This window comes from Podarcis vaucheri (genome assembly GCF_965113315.1).
Source record: "Podarcis vaucheri genome assembly, chromosome: 6".
Taxonomy (NCBI): Eukaryota; Metazoa; Chordata; class Lepidosauria; order Squamata; family Lacertidae; genus Podarcis; species Podarcis vaucheri.
Genome location: NC_138764.1, coordinates 98354073 through 98376956, shown reverse-complemented (window position 1 = coordinate 98376956; position 22884 = coordinate 98354073). Strand labels below are relative to the sequence as shown.

The window sequence follows — 22884 nt, the reverse complement described above, 5'->3', positions numbered from 1 at the left end:
GTGTATAAGCTGCAGAAACATCCACTTACCTGGGTTGGGTTTGGGAGAGTGTGAAGATTTTTCTTGTCCCACAGGCCAACTGATGAGATTCTAGATGTCCAAGGAAGGCATGCTAGACCTTGCCAGGATAAGTTTCCATAGAGCTTGAGCACCAGGGCTTGCCAATTCAATGTCCCATTTGCAATTGGTGCCATCTTGGATGATTCAGAGGAAGAAAACCGTCCTGAAAAGCGGCTATCCTTCCCTGCCTATAGTAGACCACTCCTGATAAGGCTGGTTAAAGTTCATCACACAGCATGTCACAATTACCCAGCCAAGTTGAAAACAGGTTCATCACTAATCATTTCTAAAAGGCTATATCAAACACACATGAAGCAATGCCTTATATTTATTTTCTGTACAGCACTGCGTATAGACAGCATTAATTTTCCTTCAGTTCCCCTTTTGTAAGGCTGGAGAAAACTAATTCACCCATATCTAGAATATGATAATGGTTAAAATGCAGAGAAGCTGCCTTAATCAAGTTATACGAGTTCGAAACCTGATTGTAGGCAGCAGCAAACAGTTGCAGTTTACATTTGTTCCAAGTGGGAAGTAGTACAACTGAAAATAGTTTGAACCAACAAGCAGTCCTGGGTGACTTGAATTGGGCAAATGCTCATAGACTTGCCTCACTATTACGAAGAAATCCTGACACAGATGAACAGCCTGTCCTAACACTTGCGAGTCCAGAATCTGGGTTTAAAGCAAGCCTTGCTTTCAAGCCTGATTTGATGACTCTCGAGAGGGGTGGGCAATGCAGCGTGTTTTGAGATGGGGGGGGGGGTTAGATGCACTTTAGAAGATGCTTAGTGGGTCCAGAAGGGGAACCAGGAACAAAAAATAATTGATACATAATACAGATTTAAAAGTATAACAGGAACTATCTTCCTCCAACTGCAGACAGGAGGATTTGAGGCAGATTTTGGTGACACATCTAGGAACCAAAGATTCAGGGCTACATTAGGGTGCTTGAGTGTCTTTCAAGCATGGCTCTACATGCTGCTGATGCTCTGAAGTGTTGCATTCATCTCCCAGCAGTGAACATGCGGAGGCAACACTTGAGTTACAGTTTGTGGTAAGTAATAATGTGGAATGGCTGCAGCACCTGCTGATCTTTGCCATTTATACTATTCAACATTATGGAAGTGCTTGGAATGGGTTTTGCTTTTTGAGGGTTTAAAATACCCCTCCTACAAGCCTCCACACCCATCTTTTGCACTGTGAATGGGGGCTTGGGTACTTTTTTATTTACCTGGAGATTGTTCATTCCTACAAGAACATTCCACTTCCATTTTCTTAAATGGACTGGATGTTCTCTGTTAAAGAGAACATTACACACTCCATAGCACAATTCTGTAATAGTGCTGCATATAAATATTGTCAGTGCATAATAAAAAGTTAGGAAAATCCAATGAATACTAGAACTGATTAGGCATATGTGATTAGCAGCATATGAAAATTACCTCAAGTTTGGCCCGCTGATAAGACAGTTTGTCTATGCAGTTACTAAGATCTTCCACACACTACTGGTGAATTACTAGCTTAGCCTTCTATTTCAGTTTCCCTGTTCAGCAAAGGGAAAACATAGTAAATTCAGTAAAAAGCCACCTTGGCTTTTAGGGGAGTTGGAATGAGGGCAAACTTCTCCCCATTCTGACCATCTGGTTTCTTGAGACCAATAAGGCCTGCAGAGGTTCCCATCTACTTTTAGCCTTGCACAAATCGGCAACCTGAGAACAGCACACACGATTCTCTTAAGCCACTCGCTGGGAAACGTTAGATTATTGCAAATTGTGCCACACGGAGACTTGGCAGAAACTGCTTTCTCAGAAATCTGCAATGAAATGCATTTGGGATTTTTGTACATTTTAGCTACAGCAAACAAAACTAGCACAATCCATGTACTAAATTTTCAGATCAACCTAAGCAGAGCTCGCATTGACAATCCTCACGATGCTTACCAACTATCTTACTCATGATACAAAATCTTGCTTCTTGCCAGAAGATGCCACCTGGGCCCTGTTACTGCAGTTTACATTTCATGTGATACTAAGAGAATACAACTGGATCATGGGGTTGATTTGCCCTATTTCAACCAGTTACCGAGGCAGCAGTGTAATAACAGGCTACCGGTGCAGTGGTTACCAAAGCATTTTGGCCCTAGCTTTATTACTGAAATTTTGCATTGTTGCATGGTATCCAAATAATATGGGCAGCAATGTCTGAAAAGCAGTCATGTGCAGGTGTTGTGATGCATAATCATCTCAACAGATCTACTAACCGCCTGTGTTTTGCTGAAATGGTTTCAAATTGGTATTTCAGGTAGGGCATTCTTAGCGCACATAAGCTCCCACAATTTGGCAAGAACAGTGGTGCCCCGCAAGACGAATGCCTCGCAAGACGAAAAACCCGCTAGACGAAAGGGTTTTCTGTTTTTCATGCGCTTTGCAAGACAAATTTCCCTATGGGCTTGCTTCGCAAAACGAAAAAGTCTTGCGAGTCTTGAGATTTTTTCCCCTTTCCACCCCCCTTTCTCTAAGCCGCTAATAGCCGCTAAGCCTTTAATAGCCACTAAACCGCTAATAGCGCTAATCCGCTAAGGTGCTAATAGGGTTGCTTCGCAAGACGAAAAAACCGCTAGACGAAGAGACTCGCGGAACGGATTAATTTCGTCTTGCGAGGCACCACTGAACATGATTGCCATTTCATAAGGAGAAAATTAGATTCATGCCTTTGTTTTAGATGAGGTTTTTTGTTTTGTTTTTTAATAAAGTGCTCCTGGTTTCATCTGATGCAGATTATTAAGTTAGCCATTTCAAAGATTTGGTTTTTTTTTTTTTTTGTAAGCAAAGTCAAATTTCTAAGTCAAATGTAGGCGCTCTTTGAACTGAATCTGCAACAGTGGTAGTTCACTCAAAACTACTTCAGAAAGGTTAGCTTTTCTGAAATCATTAGAGAATCGTGCAGTAGAAGACAAGATGGGGAGTCATGTGTGGACTGGTAGGTGAGCTCTGAGGTGATCTATGCGAAGCAGCTCCATATACATACCACAACAGACAGACACTTCTTTTCATGAGGACTAGAAACTTGATTAAGCTGAAATTTCTAGAAATCTGAAAAATACGCTGGGTGTGATTTTGTGATTTTCATCCTTGCCATGAATTAGTGTCACTGGGTAAACCTGGAAACCACATTTAATCTGATTGTTACTGTCATATCTAAAGTGAATACTTTTTGAAGAAGCCATATATGATGAATAGGTATGCAAAGTTCTAGACATGAGGAAGATTTAAATTATATAACCTTTCTGCACCCGCCCGCCCCGGTCAGCCTTCCATATAATGTTTTAAAATCTCTGTTTACTGGCTCATATTTTTGTGGTATTCACTTACGAAAGATACATATGCTTTGTGATGATGGTATACGGAACCTGACTATATATGGGCTTGCAAACAAAGGCTTAAACATGTGTACCACATTATGTGCCTACACAGATGATGTGCTTGGCCACCCTCAACATAGTCATGTGTGCTATTCAGCAATTAAGGAAAGGTGGTGTGTTCTTTTTCCCTTATGGAAGTTGCCAGTCTACCAATGAAACTGCTAGGGATGTTTTGATATTTTAGGTAATTGGAGGGTAATTGCTGACCAGCCAACTGGCATTTCCAATATTGGAGCATGCAATGTTGCATTCATTAATGGAACACACTGTTCAGTTGCTAACCATAGGACTTTAGATTCATTTGTGACTAGTTCCATCACTCCTTCTAAAGTGAAAGAAGATCCCCTCTGGGGACTATTGAATCACTTCCCAATGTCTCGGTATCGTCAACATGAGCTTAGTGTAGAATTGTTAGCTTGTGGGAGAAAAGGACTTGATTACAACTACTTTCTCCTCTGCCACCTAAATCCAAATTACATGAATATCCTAATATGGGCCCTGAACAAACAAGATTCCAAGGAAGGATGGCAGAGAGCCTACTGGCAGCTTACTCCTTTCAACAGAATGACCAACGTAGAATAATTTTATGGCTGGACTTTCCTACATCTTACGGTGTCATCAAATGAGAACTGCAAACAACTAATAGGGGTACCAGAACTGCAGTACCAATTATGGCAAGGTGGGGAGTTTGCTAAACCTGTATGCATATGCCCCCATCTAGGGTCTGCCTGCACACTGTAAGGAATTGGCAGTCATTTTCTATTGAACTCCTCTTGCAATTGATGGAAGCAAGTTGGAACCTATATTGCACACATCAAATTCTAATGCTAACCCAAATTTCATTGGGAAGGAGCCGATTTCCCTACCCAAATGCAACTTGATGAGCAAGTCTAAACTTCATATCCCATCAGTAAATCTACAATGAATGGGCTGAACAGGTTTCTCTTAGCCTTCTTTGCCTGCCTTCTTGTTGCCTTACCTAATTTACAGGACATCTAAACGTAACTCGGGTGTCCCATTTTTCCAGTGAGCATGTGCCTATCAACAAATTGCAGTGTGGGCAAATCTGGTCATGCTGCTTTAGTATATATGCAGCTGTTTTTCTTTTGAAAAGTACTGGCAGGCAGACAAACCCCATGCCTGGGGGGGGGGGTGTAAAATAAACCAGTGTTGTGTAATTGGCACTTAAAGGAGTGTGGTCTAAACTGACTTAAATAAGATAATGGTACTGGAAAGAAGGTTAGTAGGATGTAACTGACACACATACAGAACCGGGGGGGGGGGGGACCTGTTGCCTTCTAAACGCTGCATTACAGCTCCCATCCCTGACCATTTGTGATCCTGGCTGGGGCTGATGGGAGTTTGGAAATGCCATATTTGAATGATCACAAGTTCCGCAGCACAGTATAGAAAGGGACCAAACTTAGTACTAAGGAGTCAACAACATACAGGGATTTTTTCAAAAAGCAAAACAAGAATGACAAAGCTGATTTAAAAATATTAAATGGCATATTTAAATTGGTGTTTTTTTAAAATCTAATGTGCTATTGATTTCTGCATTTTAATGTTTGTTGAATTGAAATAGTGATAATTAATCCTGTGCATAGGCATTCCTGTAAGCTTCAACCCTATAAATACCCTATGCTCTAGCAAGTAGGCAGACCTCTCTTACCTATGTCTTTTATGTATATAACAGGTGCTACTACTTTTAAGAGATTGTTTTTACTGCATAATCAAGCCATATATTTAGATAAGCTGTATAAAACTTATGCGACTTTTAAGATTCCCATCCAGCTGCAATCTTCAGTATTAAGCCAAAAGCTAGCTACTGCCTACAGAACTGATGGTGGTGAGTGCATGCCTTGTGCAATAGCTATGAGTAGAATGCAATCACTTCCCTTTCCTATCTGACTCTAGAAATTCTATGCATTTCCTACCACCACCACATTCCTGAACAACGTACATGCATGAGCTGTTTATGGTTTTCTGGCTGTAATACTATACATTTCCTTTCTTTGGGAAAAGTTGAACAAAACAGAAAAACCAAAACAGGAAAGTACTTCCTGCCTTTCTAGGCGGGGGGGGGGGGAGTTTCAGCTCAGATGTTCTAGACTAGGTGTGAGGAATGTTTGACCCTCCAGATGTTGCTGAACTACACATCTGATAAATTGCAGCAAGCACAGCCAATGGCCAAAGATGATGGGAGTTGTAGTTCAGCAACATCTGGAGAGTCAAAGGTTCTGACACCTGGTCTAGACAGCTGTTTTTATGAGGGATTCTGCTATGTCGGAATGCCATCACACAGATCTGAACAAATGCAGGCCACTAAATAGCACTGCAAATGAATGCTGTGTCCAAGACGGCTTAAACTATCCCCTTTGATTTTATGCAGGTTGTCTTTGCTTGAGAACCCCATTTACAGCCACAATTGGATGGCTTTCAATTTTAGGTGAAATAGAATTATGTCTTTTATATGAGCTAATTAAAGTTTCTGGTCACTTCCCCCTAAGCTATACCTTCAGCTGCATCAGTGCTTTTTTCAACAAATGACATGTATAAAGATAAGTCTACTCAATATGAGCCTAGTTTTTGACTATATTCATGCAATCATGGCCATGTGTAGGTTGCTGAGGCTAGACCCATGAAAAGTTGGCAAGAATTCCCTGACTCCCAAGTCGTACCGTTTGTCCATTAACTCCACTTCCCCTCAGATGGATGTTTAACAGATGCACAAACAGTTTTGATTTCCTATATGAGGGTGGTCCAACATGCAGCCCGGGGGTTGCATGCAGCCCTCAAGGCCATTTTCGACAGCCTTTGGCAGTGTTCAGGACTTCTTAAAGTGACTCAAGTAGCTGGCTTTTTTTTTCTTATTGCTGTGAGGCACACAAGAAAACAAACGGCAAAGGCGCTTGTCTCTCTCATCCCCTTCAAGGCCAAAGGGGCCAGCCCTCCCCTGCTGTATCCTCTAACCTTGCCCAGGATTGCTCTGGACAACAAAATAATGTATTAATGTGAGAGAGGTATTTTCCACACACAGATAATGAACAACTGGATACCTCCACATATATAAGGCTCAGTGAACTTAACAGCATTTGCTTAAGTCTTGCACTGCATTTTGACCACACATGGAGTTATAATCCTATTTTGCGGATCACAGCCTAGCACACTGATTCAGCGCATACTAACTCAGGAGCATAGCTGTCGACCATCCCTTATTTGGCGGGAAAGTCCCTTATCCCAGCACCGTGTCCCGCTGCTGTCCCTTATTGATGATGTCCCTTAAATTTCCCGGATTTCAAAGGAAGCAGCTCCTCTCCCTGCCAGCCAAGGAGGCTCCAACTGTGTTGCTTGGCTGCGTTGCTCACCCAATAAGGAGTCTAAGAATGACTGGGGGGTGGAGCTTGCATGCCTTGTGCTGCTCAATTCGGCCATGTTGCCTGGAGACTCACCTTTGCTCAGCGCTTCCCAGCAGAAAGGGGATGGTGGTTTTCCTTGTTGCATCCCTTTGCCAGGTTCCTGCGCTGTGGGAACCACTGCTTGAGGCTTCGTTTGGCTGCTGGCTGGGCTTTCTGCCTTTGGCTCGGAGGGAGAAGGTGAACATACCTGTGCTGGGAAAATCCCTTATTTTGGCTGCTGATCCCTTATTTTCAAGGCTGCTGGCCCCTTATTTTCAAATCTGTAAGTTGACAGCTATGCTCAGGAGTAGGTCCCATTATGCTTATACTTAAATATACTAATGGTGTATATTAAATAATATTAGCTATACTGCAAATACTTAAGTAACAATATAAAAATTTGGTTCACTCTCGAGCCTCTGGTTTCTGTGTCAAAGTACTCTTGCCGCACACTTTGAGAGGTTGGACCACTCTGTCCCATATTATGGACTAGAGTAATCCGTGCAGACTTGTGGAGTGGAATGTGAATTGTACAGTTAATATAAGTAATTGTCTAGATTTGTGTTAGTCTGGTGTAATATCCTTCTGTATTAAGATTTGCTACAATTTCAATCTAAGAAAATTTTATTTGGGTTGGTGGCTATGGAAAAGGTCAGTCCTGCATTTCTTCCTACTGCTCAGTTCCGTAAACTCCACAGCAGACCCCTGCTTGGTATAATGTGCACCTGAATGATATTTTTTCATACTTTGGACTTAATTTGTGGCATACTTGCCCAAAAGAATGGTCACCACTTAGTATTCAACTTACGAAGACCACTAAAACCATGTGTCAGTAGAAGTGATTTTATAAAAGCAGCTGCAAGTAACAGTTATTGGAATTTGTGAATATAATTCCCTTAATTCTGCATACGGTGATCACCAGCCTTTGAGCATTTGCAGGCAAACACTGTAAAGTACTTTGCCCCAAAATGTCTGGATGGAGCTGTTTAGTTGGTATGAAGATGTTGACACTGGCTAGGATAGGATGGAGTCCCCCTTACAGTAGCAGCTAGCCGTGTCTCCAGGTAGCTGCTTAGTCGGGCACTTGGGGAGCTACCAATACGATTGTCATGCAGCTACTGTGCTATCGCTGTTGATCTTCCCTCTTCACCTTCAAGGCCTCAAAGCTTCCTGCCCACAAACAACAGATTAGGGCTGACATCTGTTGCAGCCGTTCTCTCTGCGCACTTGCCCTGGACTGCAGCTCTGCAATTATACTTGTTTTCAAAGCCCCCAGCCCTCATTTCACGAATGGGAACACAACGAGCCTGCAGGCAATTTGAGACCCCATCTGTTCTGGAGTGTTTTTCTCTTGTGTCGTGCCTGAGGATACAGCTTGTTTGTTTTTCCTCTGTCCCGCTCTTATCCTCCAAGACACAAAATATGTACGTTGCTGTGGCAATGCACAAGTATGGGCAGTAACAGGAGAAAAGAAGGCAGAAAAATCAGGCCAAGTACACATGTTGGGATTTTATGTTTGGCTATCTATAGTCTGCTCTCGAATCAGGTATCCTTTCTCAGTATTTGCTCATCTGTTGCTCTTGGGTTCTTAGGCGATTTTATCTCCCTAAAGCTGGATCCCTGCCTCCGGTAGTGTTTTTCTTGCCCTTTCCTTATATGGGCCTTTCAGTGGTCTCCTAGTCAAGAGACTAAAAAGGTCTGCATCATCTTTACTTAATGAATTCTGCACCAGGCGATTCCAGACCACACACTTCAGCCCTCATTCTTAAAATGTAGCATTTGAGTTACTTTCATGGGAAGGGTTTGATACTACATAAAAACACAGTAAAACTAGTACGGGCCCTTGTATTCATAGATTGCAGGAATTTCTCAACACATCTTGACAGGCTGGGTGGGTGGTTTTTTATGATGAAATACATGTGCTTCAGAATTGTTAATGCCAAATAACCCCCGGGACCTTATGAAGAAGGGCAGGCAAGAAATTGAATTAATACCTTACTTTGTATGCATAAGCAGGGAAGCCCATAGTGTGTTGTCACTCCGTGGCTGCTGTAAATTGCTCACAACTCTTCCACCCATCACAGCTGGCATGGTCAGGTACCTGGAGGTTAAAATGAAAGAGTGAGAAGCCCATGATGAAAAACTAGGTTCTTAGTTACTTCAACTCCCAATTGCTTTGGTAGATTTGTTTATGCTACAGCTGAAGAAAACAGAAAGCTTGCTACTGTGTGGCAAATGCCTCCTGTTGTGTCTAATCATTTGCATAGCGGCTTTTGCAGATATGCCAGTATTTTTCAGGCTGTCAGTGTTCAACTGCTAAAATGTAAAAAATAAGAAGAGGTTAGATCCTGTTAACTTTTCAAATGTAAAACCAACAATTTAGACTAAATGCAAGTTTCAGTAGGAAAAAATTAAAGTCTTAATCCTGCATTTCCTGAGAGAACTTACTGCAGCCCTTGGGAGACTCTGTGTCTCTTCTATAGAAAACATTCGTTACACAAAAAGAGCATCTCAGGATATTTGTTTATAAGAAGGCAAGCTCAAAAGCAATTCCTGAAGGTGATCTATTTTTCCTATACTGTATATGGTATATCTAACATTTTCTGTATATGTTTTATAACTTGGAATCACAGAGCTGCAGAGTTGGAAGGGACCTCAAGGGTCATCTAGTCCAACCCCCTGTAGTGCAGGAATCCTGATCATAGCTGTACCTTGGTTGGCTCAAACCACCAACCTTCTGGTTAACAGTCAGACACACTGAGCCATTGTGCCATTCTTCAAACCAGTTTGTGCGTAAGAGCAGAGATATGTTTCAATGAGACCCTATGCCAAACACCCACTTCTCCCACACTAGACATCAGAGGTGTCTAGTTTATATGCCACTTTCCCACGGTAAACTGTACAAAGTGGCTGCCAGTATTACTCAATTATAAAAAGGCAAAACATTTTTTGCCAAGGGTGCGTTGTCTACATGATTTAAGGTATATCAACAATAAGGTACAAAAACTTGATTTAAAAATAAGAGCTGGGCTTTTCAGAATGCTGCAGTTTATATTCTGAGCTTATCCAGAATTTGCAAGTATATAAAGTCCTGTGCTTGCTCTATGCTATTACCAGATTCTAATTTATTGCAAAAACGAGTGATGATAAAAAGCAGAGTGATCGGATTCCTCAAAGGAATCCTCGTGGAGGAGCATCCCTGGGGATAAGGTGAACACTTAGTGATTTGTGTAGATTAGGAAAAGAGACTACTAGGAGTTCCAACGGGGCAGCTACAATTGGCTTTGAAGCATGGAGGGGACAGGGATTTGGGAAGAGCAAATTATGTACAAGTACCAAAAGGAAAACTTGAGTAAGAGTAACTGGGATGAACACATCAGATGCTGCATCTCCAATCTTAAGAAGCCTAATTGCAGTGAGTGAACAAGTTATCTGTTTCTGAATCTATTGGTGTGCTAAATCAAAAATATTGGGCGAAACTAAAGTTTAATAGGTGTAAAAAGTCACCATTATAGTCTAATGAAGTACATATTTTTATTGTCTCCATATGAAACGTAACTTGCAAGTTTTGAAACTCTAAATTAAAATTATTTAAATGCCAAAGATTTGACTTTTAACTTGGAACCATAGGCATTAGAATTTGTCTTTCTAGCAACCTGGTTTTATTGGACCACTGTTCTGCCATGTGGTTATTTAGTATGGGATGCCATGGTCAGAGTGCTAACTCAGTGTCAAAGGTTTGTTGCTGTGCTGCTGCCACAAGCCGACCTTGGAACAAACATAGTTGTGTGTGTAACTCTATGGGTTGTGTCCAATTGGTGTCCTTACAAAAAAGCTTTTACTGCTAAAGAAAGGCAAGGTAACAATCTTAGATTACAAAACATTTCTGTGGTTAAATATTCCTTTCTGAAAAGCGAGTTCTGTATAATTTTTCAGAAGTATAAACATTATAGTATAAACATCAAGATTATTGTGTTTATCTCCTATTGTTCTTGAACCTCTGTAAAGAACTATTTATAGTAAAGGCATAGTATTCGCTTCAACAGGAGTATTTATTCACTTATTTCAACTAAACCACATGAAATAGCCTAATCACAAATGCAAACATTAGTGGCTCTTCATTTCAGGTCTTTTTTCAATCTGGCAATAAGTGCCATGCCATTCACAATGCTATCATACATATAGATACGCCAACTCGATCGAGTGGACAGAACACTAGCTCACCATGAGTATTTTAAATTATCTGATGTGGTTGGACTCTGATCCCATCCACTATGCTAAACATTAATGAATGCAAAGTTTTACTCCTACTGTAGTAGTTTACATGAACTCATTTGCTCAAGATAGCAGCACTTTGCAGAGGCAGCAGCAACAAAAGTCACAAAGATTGTTTATCTTGGAATAACTAAAGTACATTGCTATATGCTGCATGACAGAAAGAACACACTAAACGTGAGTACATGATACCTAATAAATTTCTAGAAGAGCAGATCTCTCATTCAAGGTTACTTCAGAGATATTTTACTTCAGAGGTATTTAAATATAATTCCTCTAATGAGAATAGGTTTCAGATGTCTTGTTTAGAGATTTTTAGCAAGTATGGTTTTCAGCTACCAAAATTACGGCCTGTATTTTAAGATGCTGCTTTAAAAATGATGACTGAAAATTGCATAATAACAAACAGTTCACACTACATTCCTTCTGTTAACGAGTGTTATACTGTTCCTCATTCCAGCCATTGTCCAGATCTATTCCATTGTTAATAGAGGTTATTTTTCTTTTGAATGTGAGTTATTTCACATGTGCATCTATATATCTAGATACCTTAGTTTCTATAGTTTAAATAGAACCTTGCAATTTCATTTTAAGGCAAATGTTTGTTTTCGAGGGAGGCACTTATTTACAGAAAACACTTGTGAATATCATAATATGTTACAATCCTACAAGTTTCTTACTGAGCATGTGTTGAAATGCTAGGAAAGTTGTGGTCGATTGCGGCCACACATAAACAGGTAGGAATGAAAGCTGATGTTACGATGCAAGAATGATGTTACAAGCAGAATTCTAAAGTGTTTCAGGTGAAATGATGCCAGGGGAGAGATGTAATAAAATCAGATGCTATTAGTCAGATGCTATTCTAACAAGTGCTCTTCTGAAACGTTCAGCTTAAGTATTTGTTTTAATGTGTTGTGGCCATTACTTCACACTGATAATTCAACATATCTGATACAAGTATAATAAATGTTAGAATTGCTTGCATGATTTAGAAAGTGCATATTCTTTCTTTTCCTTAAAAAAAAAAAACAGCTTGTATGCCTGAGCCTTATACTTGCTGTTTTGTATATGTGTTAGCTCATGTGTGCAATCTTTGAAGATGGATCTACTTTTGTTTTAAAAGTGTGAAAAACATGTATTCGAAATAGCTTTCCTTTTGATATGTTTTCTCTCCTTAAGAGATTGTACCCTTTCCCTTTGGGCATGATTCATTGGGCATGATTCATTTGCATCATGGGCACAGCCCATCTCTCCCTGTGTCTTGCAAGTTTATTGTGTCAAATCAATTTGTACAAAAATAAGGCACCTTCTTCATAAAACCAATATAAGTTTCTATCACTTCTATAAGATAGTTTTAAACAACAAATATTGTTTGTCCATAATCTAGCCTAAATTGATCTTCTTTAATCTCTTTATTTTCATTTAAAAAAATACGCACGTTTGGCTTACTGGATCATGTCTCTTGTTGAATCTTTGCAGCATAGCACCTGTTGCAAAAAATATAATTTTTTGTGTTTTGTTCCTGTTAACAGCACAGAAAGAGGAACGTAAGAATGAGGATAAGCCAGCTGAATCTTCAGTAGCATCAAAGAAAATGGTTGTGTCAACTACTGCAGCGTCTCAACCCACTTCTGCAATGTCTACCCAAAGCAGAAATCTGCCCTTAAAGAAACCCTCTATATTTACTAGTTCTAAGCATCCAATTAAATACTCTGCTGCAGGTTTCAAAGGGGTGATACCTAAGAAATCTTCACTTTCAACTGGTCCACCTACATCAAGCAATGTGTCATCATCAAAGCCTTCACCTTTGTCCTATGGTACATCCTCAGTTTATAAAAAAACAATTTCCTCTTCAAGCATCGGTGGAGGACTCAGGAAGCCCATGGTGTCCTCTGCTTCTTCAACAACTTCCTCAGCTACACAAGCAAAATCTGCAAGTGCTAGTCAATCACAGCCTAACTCTCAAATTCGCCAAAATATACGAAGATCCCTTAAGGAGATATTGTGGAAAAGGTAGGCACTAAGTGCACTTGCTATGTGAAAATAATCTCTATAGTTTAGGATAATCATTAGATTTAATGCTGCGTGAACAGTGATATTCATCTCTTTTCACCTTTCATAGCACTTTAGATAATGTATCTGAAATAAGTTTAGTGCTAAAATAGTTGTGAATATTTTTGACTGAGAAGGAAATACCTTAGTAAATGTCAACATTTCTTGAAGGTTTTAAACAAGAATAGAAGGCCCCAAAGGCAATCTTACTTTCTTGAAAACTAGATTTTTTTTAAAAAAAACCCATGGTATTCGCAAAACAGATAAGCAGTGTCCAATATAAATGCATGTGCTCATCACCAGTTTTCCCAAACTATCATTAGTACTTTAAGCAGCAGAACAATCCTCCTGAGTACATGATATTCAGAGGATGTTGCAGCAGTGGATAGTGGGAATCAAAGAAGGAAAATTCATCCTTGAATTAAGTAGGCCATTTTTGAGACTTGAAGATTCTTCCTGCATGTAGGTAGATCAAGTTACTTAGCAGTACTGTCATTTTTGACTCCCTTTTCTTTCTTTCCTAACTCTTTCTTTTGGCAGAGTAAATGATAGTGATGATCTGGCTATGACAGAGAGTGAGGTGGGAAAGATTGCACTGAACATTGAAAAGGAGATGTTTAATTTATTCCAGGCTACAGACAATCGGTATAAGAGTAAATATCGCAGCATTATGTTCAATCTGAAGGACCCTAAAAATCAGGTTTGTATGAAAGCGAATGAATGACTTCTCTACAGCCTTTTTTTTTTAAGTGGACAGCCTTTGATTTGACTGCATCATTTATTTTATAGCTCTTTTTGTAAACTGCTTTGAGTTTTCTTTACAATCAAGAGGATTGTAAATTTTATTGGGGTAGGGGGCTTTGGAAGCATGAATGGCTAAAACTAACAAGCTTGGGGCTTTTTGGTTTAGAAAAGAGGCAAGGGAATATGATAGAGATATATAAAATTCTGCATGTGAAGAAAATGCCTGTGGAAAGCTCAGTCCCATCTATTGTTTGTGCCCATTCCTGATACAGACATGCTTCAAATTATGTTGTAGACTCTTAATATTTTGCTAACCTGGCAATATTTTTAAAAAAATGTATTTTAAATATTTCATTCTATTTACACTTAAGACCTTTTAGAAGGAATTCATGAACTGGACGAAAGCATTTACTTGCGTATTGGAAGATTCTCATTTGCTAGTTGTGTAAGTAGTTACTGCTCACCTCAAATCACTCCTCTCTCTTTAGGGACTTTTCCATCGTGTTCTTAGGGAAGATCTTCCTTTGTCAAGGCTTGTAAGAATGAAGCCAGAAGAACTCGTATCCAAAGAGCTATCTACATGGAAAGAAAAGCCAGCCAAAGCAGTAAGCAATAATTTTTTGAGGTGTTTATTATGTAAGGATGGTTGATGAGCAATTCCAGATGATGTGGTAATTGACTACAGATTAATGATTAAAGTCTAGATCACTGACTTTGTGTGTGTATACAAATTGCATTATTGTTTTCATAGGTAATGGCAGCTAGACGTAAATCTTTTGAAAACAAGAAGTCTGCTGTAAAACAAGAACCCATCCCAGATGCTAATATGGAAGATTCCCCACCAGTGTCTGATTCAGATGTAAGTATAAGCCACTTAAGGCACTGGTTTACAATTAATTATATAGACCATTTACCAAAATTTAGTTATTTACAAGAAGATATTGTATAATTTAAAATGTCATTTTTTAAGATCTCAATTATAGTTTATCTGCTTGCTTGCCTTTTTTTATTTTAGAGGGCACAATCCAGTAATGCTCTATAGCAGCTTACCACACACGCTGCACAATTCCTGCAGTACTCTATACTTATTCTGAGGTACATGTACACAGTATTGTTTATTATTATTATTATTATTATTATTATTATTATTATTATTATTATTATTAATTTGTATACTGCCCTTCATCCAAAGACCTCAGGGTGGTTCACATCATAAAATACAGAATAAAACCACAACGAACATGATGAAAACAAGAACAAACCAAACCAATAGCCCACCCACCACTGTACACTGTAGTACACTGCCTATTACCTGGAATGTTGCTTTGGCATGGCTCCTATTGCAAAGAGACCAATGATAAACAGGCAACCCCTTATTTGTGCATGGCTGTGTTTTGGGTCATTGTGCATGAGAGCGGAGCACACATAAGCTTGTTCCCACCCCGTTTTCCTGCCACTTCTGGGTCACCACAATGCACACGTGTGTGAATGTCAATTGGTTGTTGCCCGTACATTAATTAATTTGCCCAAAACAGGGGACCAGCACACTTTCTGTTTCCCCACTTGGGTGCTGACGAAACCTGTGGTGCCAGTAATGAATTTACGCAAACCTTATAAGGATCTCTTTCTGCATATGAGCTTGCACTTGTTGAAAGGTCAAGTTATGTTAGATTTTAGTAGTATCAATTGCTTTATTTTTTGGAGCTGTGGATGTTTGGTTTAAAATCTGTGCATATCTACAGGAATTTGCATGTGTATAGTTGAAATGAGCCTGAGCCTGATACCAGCAAATCATACCATTGCCTCAATTCCTTTTTAGGAGCAGCAAGAGGCAGATCGAGCAGCTCCTGAGAAAAGCAGCGCTCCAATTCTTGATGTTTTCAGCAGTATGTTACAGGACACAACAAGTCAACACCGAGCCCATCTTTTTGACCTGAACTGCAAAATCTGTACAGGTATGCACAGGGATTACCAAGGCTGTGTGAACACCCACGTGGTAGAAATGCAAAGCAGAAATTTAAATTACCATATCAATTTTGTTCTGAGTAAACCTAAATCTGGCTGGAGCCTCAGTTGTACAAATGGCCAGACTTTCTTCTTACAGTAAAATAAACCTTTTGCTTCTATAAATTAAAACAGCAACAAGCAAGAAGTGATTTTCTGTCTCCAAGGGAAATATAGCACCATGTCCATGAAATGACACAGATTCACAATGTTACATGTTATGTTTTTTTTACCATTTAGGTCAGATGTCAGCATCTGATGAAGAACCAGCTTCAAAGAAACTAAAATCGTCCTCTGTTAAGAAGGTGGAACCAAAGCCAGAAATGAAGTCAAAATTTGAAAGCTCGACCCCAACAGATGAAGTGGAGGCTGCAAAAGAAGAGGAAATGGAGACTGCTGCAGAACCTGTTGTTGAATCTGTAGCTGAAGTAGTTCCTCAGCCAAGCATAGAAAAAGCTTACATTCCTTTAACACAAGGACAAAGCAATCCATTATCTTCTCTACCCAATGAGAGCTCTCTCTACCCCACATCTTATGCTGGCGGTGTTATCACTACTGTGACAGTCTCTGGGAAGGATCCCAGAACAGCCATGAGCACTTTGTCAACCTCTGCTTCTACTGTGACTACTGCATTGCATCCCACCCTGGCATCTGACAAAGGTTCTGTAGGGGAAAGTAAACCGGAAATATCCAGAAATACTGTAGCAGCTCCAAAATCAATATTAACGAAGCCATCATCATCATCGGACCCAAGATACTTGGCAGCTCAACCATCCCTAAATGTTAGGTATGTGTGTGTCAGTCTGCAAGAGGGTCACTAGGCCTGCGGTATTGTGCAAAGGGGACCATGCAACCCAGTGGTGTGTGTGTATCTAGGTGCAGGGGGAGCCTTCAAATTCCTTCTAAGGAAGGAAGCTTCCCAGAGTGAGTAAAATGGGGGGCAAGGTGGGTGGGGCCAGTGTGGTGTAGTGGTTAAGAGCGGTAGTCACGTAATCTGGGTAACCAGGTTCGTGTCTCCGCTCCTCCACATGCAGCTGCTGGGTGACCTTGGGCCAGTCACACTTCTGTGAAGTCTCTCAGCCCCACTCACCTCACAGAGTGTTTGTTGTGGGGGAGGTGGGGAAGGAAGGGAAAGGAGATTGTTAGCCGCTTTGAGACTCCTGAAGGGGCGTGAAAGGCGGGGTATCAAATCCAAACTCTTCTTCTTCTTCTTCTTCTTCTGGGCAAGTTAATGGGCATAGCTAGGTTCCCCCCCTAGTGGGTGGCTCCTTGCTGTCCCCCAAGTGTGCAAGGAGGAGAAAAGCTCAGATCAAACACCCTTGCTGCCATTGCTATGCAAGTACTCTGATGCTAAGTGACAGTGAGGGATCATTCTTTGCCTCTCCTCAAGATGTGAAGGAGGGATAACTTGTGCTAATCTCGCAGAAGCCACTAGGAGGAAAGGACAGCAAAGCCATGAACAGGAGGATTTTTTACTACTTCTGCATACTTTGAAGATTTGCCAAGTCGTATTTTCTCATGTAGCACACTTCTCAACCTCTAGTAGCATTGATGCACAGGAGGAGCCAGTGTTTGTAAGAACCGGGGAACGTGGGGTCACACACTGCCTTCACTCAAGGCAGGTTTATGAACTTCAGTGTCTCTCCATGCTTGACCCACTCTTTAATGCAAAAGAGAATTGGTCACAAGTCTTAAAATATCAACTCAATCCCTAATAATAACAGGAATTCTATTCATGGGTTAGCAAATTAATGGTCCGTCTTTTGTGATCACTAGCCTTCCACCGAATGTGCTGGAAGTCTTAAAAATTGATTTCTAGCCCATTAATTTAATTTACTAAAAGTATATTTCATAAGATTTAGGATCAATTGATGTGGAATTTGAAAAATGTTGGGGTTGCCTGGGATGGAGGGGCATTTGTAGAGATACAATTTGTAGAGCCACTCTTGACACAATTCTCCCTCCTGGGTTTTCTGTTTTGCAGTATGTCGGAGATACGGTCCCCTCAAGAAGGAGATACGTCCGTCTTTCTCTCTCGCCTTAACACCATATGGAAAGGCTTTATCAACATGCAAAGTGTGGCCAAGTTTGTCACCAAAGCTTACCCTGTCTCTGGATCCTTTGACTACCTCAGTGAGGTGCGACTTTGAAGTGCTTGTGCTTTCTGTGTAAACTATATCTAAAATCATATTTCTAACTAAATTTGCTTTGCGGTAAGAGGTTAGCTATGTAATATGTTACTATGTTTACTCAACATGATAGCTTGAAAGCTAAGCAAATTGACCTATTGACCTATTAACATTTTCAAATTTCATTTAGGTAAGAGTTTTAATAACTCACTGTTCAGACAGTGGCCTGACTGAAATAGTGTAGCAGTGTAGCATAAGAAATCGGACATAGATAATGTGTACATTGACTTGGCAACCATTTCATGCGGGGCTTCTGTTCCCAGCCCCTGCGTATGCGGAACACAGATAAGCAGCCCCTGCTCCATTATGTCCCCATTCTGTCTTCTTCTGGGTCCAAAAGACCATGTGTCGGTGATCATACGTCAATTGGATGCACCTAAAATGGTCACCACCTCTATTGTACTGGACAGCAATTTATTTAAAAAATAACAAAATAGTTTTGGTGATCTGTAAGTACAATGGTACCTCGTGTTACGTACTGTCTCCCTTACGAATGCTTCGGGTAACGCACTCTGCTAACCCGGAAATAGATGCCCCTTGTTGTGAACTTTGCCCTGGGATGTGAGCGGAAGTCACACTCTGGTGGCGCGGCAGCAGCGGGAGGCGCCATTAGCGAAAGCACGCCTCATGTTACAAGCGGTTTCTGGTTACGAATGGACCTCTGGAATGAATTAAGTTCGTAACTGGAGGTACCACTGTAAGGGGAAAATAGGAGCACTGAAATGGCATGCTGGATATTCCATTTTTAGTATTAATACTTCATATCAGTAACTGATAAAGCACTGTTTATCATTCTCTGTTAATTACACTCTTGATTTTCATTTTGGTCTGGTGGTGAGAAGCAGTGATCTGTAATAACTGAACACACAGTGAACAGTAACCAGGAAGTGTGACACTGTTAACTAAGTGATGATTGCCACTGTCATGGGATGCCTGCAATATTCAGTGAGCTCCCAGTTTCCTGTATTAAACCCAAAAAAGAAACATAGGAAGGAAGTTCAGTATAGTTTATTATCAAGTGTCAAACCAACAACCGCAGACTGTTCATAAATTCCATTATTTGAGGAAAAGCCACCTTGGTTCTTGCATACATTCAAATAGATTTCACGTATTGCTCTGCATTGTTTGTGTAAGAACTGGTGGGAAGGTGGTGAGTAGAACAGTAGCTGAAACAGCTGTATATCTTTCCTGCCTTAGAGGAGGAAGATACTTCAGTGTATTCAACCTTTTTTTAAAAAAACCTACGTGTGCTCCTTTTATGGTCAATACGAACAGGGTGCTTGGAATTTTGATTCCTGTGCACCAACAAATTCTGTCAGTGGAATTAGTGTATCTTTCTTCCTGTGTTTTGAAGCAGGGATAGGAAGACGCCTAAACTTACGGGTGTAAGAATAACCCTTTTCCCTCCTAGTTTGGAAAACAAGTATGTTACGATCTTAGGCTCAGTGGGCTATGAATATGATATAGTAGCAATGTTTATATGCTGAATTCTGAGACAAACTGTGGTTAATGCAAACAAATAGAAATATGTTTGCCCCTTCAACTATAGATAAGACAGCTTTATAAATATAAACACATTGTGCCTCAACAGCATGTTTTAGTGACAATTAAATTTTTACTCTATGAAAATAGGCTAGGAATGTTTTGTCACAATTTTAAAAGCTACTTTTTGTAGCTTTAATGTGCAAAAGAATTACTTCTTTATGTAAAAGCTGTCTCTCACAGTGCTCAGATGTTACTGTCTGAGCCTAATATGAGAGGGAGTGAGCCTCAGGTTCTTAGCACACCAGTAGCCAGCCTTTCCAGCTCATTTTCCTTGTACAAAAAGTCATGTTTGACCCATACAAATACTGCGTTCATCAGTTCCCAAGATCTTGTGACACCTATCCCCCTTGATGTAGACAGAACATGTAAATAAAAGCAACATCCTACTACAGTGTCAGACATTTTACTTCATTCCCAGATAAGAAACTATAGTAGGGGTACCCAAGGGTGAGATGTACTCCCTCTCATACCAGATTCAGAAAGGAACATATGAATGAGCTGTGGTTTGTGGAATTAAAAGGGGACTGTTTTCTGCTAGCAGTTTGAAAATCGAAGTGGAAGGATAAACAGAATTGTGAACATAATGGCCATAGCTACAGTAAAATCACAGTATACCGTATTTTTCCATGTATAAGACTAGGCTTTTTTAAAAAAAAAAGTCAAAAATTAGGGGGCGTATTATACACGGATAGTGCCAAGGGTGGACTGGTGATTGGTTGTTGCTGCAAAATTAGGGGGCTTCTTATATATGGGGGCGTCTTATAGATGGAAAAATATGGTAGCTTCTATTTATATTCTGTTTCTATTTACTGGAAGGTGTGGGGCAATATACTTTGCCCTCAAACTGCCCTCTTCTCACATTATGTAATGCTTCTTATCTAGGATTTACCTGATACAATTCATATTGGAGGGAGGATCTCACCGAAGACGGTATGGGATTATATTGGCAAACTGAAATCATCTGTGTCAAAGGTACTTTTTAAAAACCCTGTTTGGTAATGGTGAAAGAACTTTATTTGAAATAATAATTGTGGATGGGATCCAGTGAACTATATAACTAAGTTATTCTACCTAAGGGAGGAGGACACTGCTGGTTTGAATTTATGGTACAGCAGCAACTCCTAATGTTTTTCACACGTCTCTTTTGAAATGTGAAGGAGACTTCTTTTTTAAACATGGCATACAGGCCTATTCATCAAAATAAAAAGATAAAATTGCTCCTACCCATACCCACCTGCACCCCAGCAGCAGTTTGGATTCTTGTCAGTAATTTGCACCAGAAATTCTTTAAGATAAGCAAAATACAATAATGGCTTTTCCTGCTGGCTGTTACTTCCCTTCCACATACTCTCACCACTTCTTCCCTGCCCCAACCGGTTCTGTGTTAGTAACATTTCAATTTCCAGCACAGCATAAATTATCACTGACTTCCTATGAGCCACCAGAGTAAGAATCCTTACTAGATCTAACCCTAAAAGTGTTTTAATAAAAAAAATTCAGCAACCTTAAATAATGTAGAGTAAAATTATATTGATAATTTTACATAATCTTTGCTTATTTGATGGCAGTGAAATAAGGCATTTTTTAAAGCTGCACCATCTTTTGGATCACCAATATAACTCCATATTTACTGCTGCAGACCCTGTAATGAGTGTCTGAGGCCCTTCTTCATGTGCTCCTCCAAGAGAGGTCCAGATAAGTGGCCACACAAGAGTAGGCCCTTTCTGCAGTGGCTCCCTGTTTGTGGAATGCTATCCCCAGGAAGGCTAACCTGGTGCCTTCATTACATATCTTTAAGTGCCAGGCAAAAACATCCCTCTTTTCCCAGGCCTTTGGCTAATTATACAATTTATGGCTTTTAAAACTGTATGTGGGAGGGGGGTGTTATTGCTTCCGTTTGTTATTATGGTATGTATTTTTGTAAACTACCTTGTGATCCTTAGATGAAGAACGGTATAGAAATTGAATAAGAATCATTCAGAAATTATTACTTCAAAAGTGAAGTGCATTGATGCCATGTTGCCCTCACTTGCTATTTATTTAGCAATAGGTTGGTGTTTTTCCTTTATATTTTTGTATTATAGGAACTATGTTTGATCCGCTTCCATCCTGCGACAGAAGAAGAGGTGCCTTCCTACATTTCTCTGTACTCCTATTTTAGCAGTCGTGGCCGATTTGGTGTTGTTGCTAATAACAACAGACATGTCAAGGACCTCTATTTGATTCCTCTCAGTGCAAAGGATCCTATTCCATCCAAACTTTTACCCTTTGAGGGACCAGGTAAGCAATGAATTGTAGGAAACCCAAATACTTCTGCCCTACTATGTTACAACTATAAATACCATACCAGACATCATTCATAACACACACTTCAGCTGGATAAATGTAGGAAGGAAAAGTACCATATACCGGTTGATTGCAGTATGTCCCTGGTTGATCGCGGGATCATGCCCCCCTCCCCCCCCAAAGCTCAACAACTTTGATGCTTTCCCAACAAAAGCTCAGCAACTCTGGTCAATCCAATGGGTAGCTCACTGCCATTTTTTAATAGATCGCAGCCTATTGGAAGTTGGACGTGCCTGCTATATACAAATCATAGTTTGGGAAATTGGGGGACATAACTACAAGAACTTTGGTCTTTTAAAAAGGCACAGGGAGGTTAGTTAAGTTGGTACGCAACATGACATGCTCCAAATGAGCAGAAGTGGTCAGCATCTTTGAACAGAAGCAAACACAGAAAGCCCACGGAACATCACTGACGTTGAAAGGTAAGATGGTCATTTGCAGACTATATTATAGGTGTGCTTGAACTCCTACAATCAAAAACTCACAAGATCTCAAGATTTCAGAACTGAGTTCGCCCAGTGGTGTGAGGAATGTCCCAAGGAACTCAAGCTTTCATAGCTGAAAGAGACACACACATAAATAAGCTGTAGTTACACACTAGTCCATCTGCTGTCTTGACACTGATAGATTCATTGCCCCAGGGAAGAGAACCACAGTCTCTGTCTTATTTCTAGAGGGAATGCTGTTTTTCTATCTAAAACAGATTTTAATCAAACAGATACTGCATACTAATTAGTCAGAACTGATTAGAAATAAGGTATGGTTTATTTCAATACTATATTCCTGAGCTTCTGTACTCTTAAGAGGTCACCCTGCTATTTATGTATGTTGTCCTTCTGAATAAATA

At 40.2% G+C, this 22884-nt stretch overlaps 1 protein-coding gene and 1 long non-coding RNA gene across 7 annotated transcripts in view; one reads left to right on the top strand and one right to left on the bottom strand.

Moving 5' to 3' along the window:
* Positions 1-22884, bottom strand: part of LOC309534359 — a 53387-nt gene that overhangs the window by 14640 nt on the left and 15863 nt on the right. Inside the window, exons 4-9 of the long non-coding RNA XR_014220615.1 lie at positions 22523-22595; positions 18612-18841; positions 16191-16326; positions 14418-14529; positions 8882-12644; positions 30-273 (exon numbers count right to left, since the gene is read on the bottom strand). This is a non-coding gene — a long non-coding RNA (uncharacterized lncRNA). The remainder of the gene's footprint in view (positions 1-29; positions 274-8881; positions 12645-14417; positions 14530-16190; positions 16327-18611; positions 18842-22522; positions 22596-22884) is intronic.
* DIDO1 (death inducer-obliterator 1) overlaps positions 1-22884 on the top strand; it is a 69228-nt gene that overhangs the window by 33723 nt on the left and 12621 nt on the right. For all 6 annotated transcript variants that reach the window (XM_082225748.1, XM_082225749.1, XM_082225746.1 and 3 more), the window contains 9 exons: positions 12690-13170; positions 13750-13909; positions 14442-14558; positions 14705-14812; positions 15773-15908; positions 16198-16744; positions 17942-18095; positions 20574-20663; positions 21776-21971. In XM_082225748.1, the coding sequence (XP_082081874.1) occupies positions 12690-13170; positions 13750-13909; positions 14442-14558; positions 14705-14812; positions 15773-15908; positions 16198-16744; positions 17942-18095; positions 20574-20663; positions 21776-21971 (1989 nt within the window). The remainder of the gene's footprint in view (positions 1-12689; positions 13171-13749; positions 13910-14441; positions 14559-14704; positions 14813-15772; positions 15909-16197; positions 16745-17941; positions 18096-20573; positions 20664-21775; positions 21972-22884) is intronic.